A 6,036-nucleotide genomic window follows, 5' to 3' on the forward strand; every position below is an offset into this window, starting at 1 on the left:
GGCTCATTCCATGGGGGGCGTGGGAGGTCGGGGCTGTGTGCTGGTCTCCGCCTGTATTGCGGGCTGGGGCAGGGACGCTCAGAGTGAGTGGGAGCCAGTGGCAGGGGGGGGGGGGCCGTGGGGCCCCGCACCGTTGGGCCCGCGCCAGTATCCCAGGGCCAGAGCAGGGCATCAGGAGCATGAGGTCCCGGCTGGCAGGGGCTCTATGGAGCCAAGTCAGCTCCCCCTCTTCCTGCTGGTGCAGCTCAGTCCAGCTCCACAAACAGTGCTCCTACCACCCTGTTCTGGGCCCTGGGACACCAGCACAGGCTCTGCGCTCCTGCTCAATTTTCCTGCCCACCTGCTGGCTCCCAGCTGCATGGATGGACTGTGGGGCTCAGCAGGAGCTGACCTGGCCCCAGGGACTAGGGCGATTTTTCCCTTCTCCCACCCCACTTCTTACCTGAATTTCCCGTGTTGGTGCAGCAGCGAACAGCCCCACTGTCCCCAGGCCAGAAGCCCCAGTAACAAAATATATTTGGTATTTGATATTGTTCCTTACCAGCTAAAGAAAAAAACTAGGAATACAGAATATACTCAGAGTGGCATGGAAACAAAAGGACTGTTCCCTAGGCCAGTGATTTTTCAACCAAGGTGCCACAGCCTTGAGATCCTTTCAAGGGTGCTGTGGGGTGTTATTTAATGTTAGCACTGTTAGATGTGAGGATTGGATTCACATGATAAACCCAGAGATTTCAAATAGGAACCCATAGTGATAAAAATATTCTGACCTGTTGTGGTCTGAGTTCTTTGCAACAGAAGAATCTCTCTTGTATTTTCCTGTAGTCAAAAAACAAGTAAAAACTATGAGTTGGCGTCTTCCTAGGTGTGCATTGAGCCTCTTCAGGGGTGCCATGAGTCTAACAATGTTGGAACCACTCTTGTAGGCTAACGTAGTACATTACAGCAGTGTCATATTTGAGGGAAATAAAACCTTGGCAGCTGATCTTCAACATTCGGTCTCTCATCTTCTGAGGAGCTTCTTGCCTGTAGATCTGTACTGAAGTCCATGAGATTTCATGCAGGCACTAGGGTCCAGCTGTTTACTGCTGCTTGCACTTGCAAGACTGGGGTCTTAATTATGAATGTAAGTGTGAATTGAGGCGAGAGGGTAGATGTTTCAGCATTCAATACTAATGATGTCTAATTTTTTCAGTCTAAACCAGAGACTTAAGTTGTTTTTTGATACTTAAGATGTTTTTATTTAATTTTGAGTGTTTAGTCATTTGTGACTAAAAATGTGTAATTTCACAAATTTTCTCCCCTTCTTATTTGGGTAGTATAAAGCAAACTTGAAGGTATAAGGAACTTCCCAAAATATTTATGCTAAATCGCTTTTCTCTCTTCTTGTTAATATGTACTTTGGCATCTTTTATAAAAGATGGTAAAATTTATGGCTGTATCCTCAAATTTGGGAAGCTCTAAAACTTTCCTTTTGCTTTTTAGCGTTTATGAAGTGCAGCAGTGAAGAGACAGCCCCAGTCATTGTCTTTGTTTCCAAAATGTTTGCAGTTGATTCTAAGGCACTACCACACAACAAACCAAGGTAAGAAAAATGTAGGGATTGACGTTCCATTTTCATTGCACCAGGCATCCCCAAGGAACTGAAACATAGTCTAAGTTTGCATAGATTGCTTGTGGTCTGAATCACTCAGGGTAGATACATTTAAATAAAGTTGATTTAGATCAGCAACCCAAAAGTCCAATTTAAAACCATTTTTATCAGCTTTCCCATTGTATGCCTTTCTTCAAAAAACAAAAAATATATTTTTTCATTAGTTGATATAACAATTAAAACATGTTGATTTACAACTAAATAAATTTTTTTACGGTAGATTTAGTACATATGTTTCTTAGGTACACAAGCTACATACAGTAAAAGCTCTGTTATCCAGCATCCCCTGGGAATGGGGGATGCCGGATAACAAAGTATGCCGGTCAATTGAGTGGCCCTGGCCACCGCTTCTCCCACCGTGTCTGGGGCGCCCCTCCCGTGGCATTGCTGCCCCTCCTGTGGGCCCCACGGGACAGGGAGGCGGGCCCCGCACAGTCTGTTATGCCCCCAGACCGTGGGGGCTTGGCAGTACAGGTTGCTTTGCCCCGAGCTGTGGAGGCTCAGAGAAACTAGAAGCGTCATGGTGGGCACTTCCGGTTTCACTTTATCTTACAAGCCAGCATGCCAGTTAGTGGAGCATGCCAGCTTGTAAGATGCCGGTTAACAGAACTTTTACTGTACATATATGTTTTAAAATATATGTAGTTTATTTGGATCATTAGAAATACTACATGTAGTATGCTAAAATGGTGAAATATGTAGTTCCTATTCACTTGATAATTAACTTACTGATTATTTTGCTCCTTTTGTATAAAGCTGTGTTAAGACGGCAACTTGAATTTAATTTAAACGCACAAAACCGGAACCTCAAATTTATTAAACCAAATTTTAATGTTTTGGGTACAGAAACTTTGTTTTTAATCAAAATATGGTACACATTTACAACTAACTAATTTATTAAACACTAGTTTTAACTGTTATAGTGTTAGAAGTCTGAACTGTGGCTACTAAATTTAAGGCAATTATTTCAGCTCACTCTGGGGAAAATTTTCTAAAATGCCTATGTAAAAGTCATTTGAGCTTGAGTTCCTACTTGCTTAATTCTCTTTAAAATGAGATTTAGTCATAATTTTTAATGTTTTGAAAATTTTTAATCCCTTTCTTTCAATTTTTAGAACTCCATCAATCTCATCTTCTTCCCTTTTTTTTTATTCATAGACTGGAAATGAAAAACAAGCTTTCCTGCTTTTTTTTAGTTCCCAATCAGTTTTTTTCAGCTTTGCATGCTCCATCTCCTTTCTCTGCACCAGAAATTAACAGCAAATCAAGATTTCTTCTCCCTGTGACTAACGTGTCATACCCTTTCCCCTTCTCTTCTCCCTCTCACCCTAATAAACCATATTTTCTGCTATTGGATCTGAAGAGAAACCAGGGGTTCTGCTATTGGAACCCTTTGGTCTTGTGTGCTATGGTATTTTAGTTTAGAGGCATGGATAGAGCACTTGAAAAGTTAATGTACATATCCAAAGGGACCAAGAAAAGCATTTAACTGAAGTACCCAGAAACATTAAGAAGCAGGAGGTTGGTAGTTACTGAGTAGATGGTTGTTTTCCCATGAGCTGGAGAATAAGCCTCCATTGTGGGTGCTGAATCATAAATATTCATGATTTGAGAGCTGAACTAATCGGGGCTCAGAGAGAATAAAACAGGAGTTAGATACCATCCAGGTGGACTCAGTGGATAATCCTTATCAAGGAGTACATATGATAGTGTCTGGTGGAGTCAGGGGCCAGGTTCCAACACCTGTGATGACTTTGCTGATCCTTTGCATCCAGTAGTTCCGATCCTGCATCCCTTGTGGGATCAGGCTCCTAATACATGAAATATTGTGCTATATCTTTAAGGCTTGACTTCAAAAGTTGGAAGCTTTCCCCCTCATTCTGTATATAAAAGAAAATCAGCCTTTAACTCCACAGGTTTTAGTAGAGGCTCTTTGACTTAACATGCTTTATTTAAAGCATTTAATAATTATACAAATTTATACCTTAACATATACTATATTACATTCAAATTTCATTTTAAGGTGGCTTATTTTTAAAAAGGAAAACTTAATTATAATTTAAATAAAAAAAATCAATTTTTCCACCCTGGAATCACTATTCTTTAAAATGAGTGAAATACTTGGAGCAAGGAGGAGGAATGTTGGATACATTTAAGGCTGTTATTGTTTCATATATTTTGAAAATTTAGTGTGCATGTTTAAAATCAGTTTAAATATTTAGTTTTAAAAAATATGTTAAAAAGGCGTTTGTTTGCAAAACAAAATTATTACTGTAAACCCATATGCACAGAGATGGCTAGGCTTGTCGGTCTGTCAGGCGGAGGTTGGCAAGGCACACGCAAGGGTCGAAGTGGTCAAAGAGGTCTGAGCTTTCATGTCGGTAACTGATAAAGTAGGTTGTTGCCTATGAAAACTCATGCCTCTCTGAATCGGAGCAGGGTGTTAGCTTAGAGACTTCTGTCTGCCCAAACCCATTTGGTATCCCGATACCTTCTTCTTTTGTCCAGTCTGAGATTTGATGACAGGTATTTAGCAGAATTCACAGATTCATTAGAATCTGACAGGGCCATAATGTGAGCGCTTCTGCTATGGCCGTTAGGGCAGTTGGAACTGATATTGTCTGTTGTTCAAGGATCATTGTTTGATAATATGGTTGAGTTATAGTGCTTTTTGTTTAGGGTAAATGCAGTACTTTGAGAAGTTAGCTCTGTTCCAATTTTTAAATGCTTTTAAGGGTTTTTTTGTGATAACTTTTATTGCTTAATACCTGTGTAATTTGCACCAGGGGTTGGAGCTGCCATGATTTCATGTATATCCTGATACACATTTTATAACTGTTTCAGCTAAAGCCTTTCACAATTTTGAATAATGTAATACCTCATCTTATATTCAGGGGAAGTAGACTTTCCTGAGAAGTTTATAATAATGGGATTTGTTTTAAATTTTTATCCATGTAAACTAAGCCACTAGAGCATTTTAGATGGAGTTGACTTTTCTGTTCAGTAACATGTTCATGAATACTATGACAGCTTTTCACTGTAGATTGAATGATATAGAATATATTTGCCCTGTTAACTAAATTACTATTTATTATTACTATTTCACTCAAAATTATCATATACCCAGTCTTCCTTATTGTGGAATTTATGTTGCTCATTGCTGTACTAATATTTGAAAACTGTTTTGGTAATGAAAATATTACTACAGTGGTTCTTTGGGTGAATCTGATATATTTTATTATTATTTTTATTAAGTTGGTCTAATAAAAGCTATCAGATTCACCCAAAGAACCTTGTCTGCCTATGTCCTTGGACCAACATGGCTACAACCTACACCTCTTATTACAGTGTTGCATTCCAGTACCTATTAAATAAATTTTGTCCAAGTTCATTCCTTAATAATGATAAAGAATTCAGTTGGTGCTTGGTAACTTAAAATGTTTTCATTGTCATCATTTATCATGTCCAACTGAAAGTATAAGCTTAATAGTGGTAAATTAAGCAAATGGAATTATCCTTGTTTTACTTATTTTTCCACGAGGACTTAATTCTTCCATTGGATTATGCATAGTAATATTCCTTAATTTATATTTTACTGCTAACATGATGCAGAAGCCTCATACATGTAATGCACAGGTTTTAATGTTTGTTGAGTACATTATTTGAAGCCATAGGATTAATATTGTTACATATATGTATAATATAATCATATAATATAATCATCTAGATGCCTGCTTGGTGATGGACTCTGGAGGTTTATATGAACCTTATATGAAAAATACTTGGTTCCAAGCCAGGACATAACTATGAGATTTTCCAATTAGTATAGGTAGATTTAAACTCTCTGCTAATGCAGTTGGTTTTAAAAGAACTCAAATATTTAATTATCAAGGTTAACCTCAGAATGATGACCGTTAGACTCTTTCCTTTCCAAAATGTCCTCAGATACAGTTTCAGTGGCAAAGAACTGAAATTAGTTTGAGGTGAAACATTTAACTTTACACTTTTTAATATGTTCTTGGGTGGTAACTTGCAAAGAGAGCGGTAGGTTACCTGTTTGTTCTTTCTGGTATTATATATAAAGTATTTTCCTTTAGAGTATCAGTCAAAACAATCATCTGCATTGGGGGACTGATGCACTGGATTTATTGACTGTGAATCTGAACACTAGATGGTGCTATCCTGCTGTTTTATCAGTTTAGCAGTTGTGTATTGAACATGTGGCAGGATGGCTCCTATTTATATTTCAGCTAGTACAGCACTGACCTCTTTGAAATGGTTTCCTGCTGTGTCTACCCATGGTAGATGCCCTGGTGGCCAGAAGAAGAAATTACCATAAGCGACAATTTGTAAACAAGAAATATAATCCCCCCCCCACCCCC

The 6,036-nt window shown here is 38.7% G+C and overlaps 1 protein-coding gene across 2 annotated transcripts in view; it reads left to right on the forward strand.

Annotated features, from left to right (window-relative positions):
• The window catches only part of EFL1 (elongation factor like GTPase 1), a 175,011-nt gene that overhangs the window by 26,260 nt on the left and 142,715 nt on the right, over positions 1 to 6,036 (forward strand). For both annotated transcript variants that reach the window (XM_006030222.2, XM_006030223.3), the window contains exon 12: positions 1,486 to 1,585. In XM_006030222.2, the coding sequence (XP_006030284.1) occupies positions 1,486 to 1,585 (100 nt within the window). The remainder of the gene's footprint in view (positions 1 to 1,485; positions 1,586 to 6,036) is intronic.

Source organism: Alligator sinensis, unplaced genomic scaffold, assembly GCF_000455745.1.
Source record: "Alligator sinensis unplaced genomic scaffold, ASM45574v1 scaffold259_1, whole genome shotgun sequence".
In the NCBI taxonomy this organism is placed as follows: domain Eukaryota; kingdom Metazoa; phylum Chordata; order Crocodylia; family Alligatoridae; genus Alligator; species Alligator sinensis.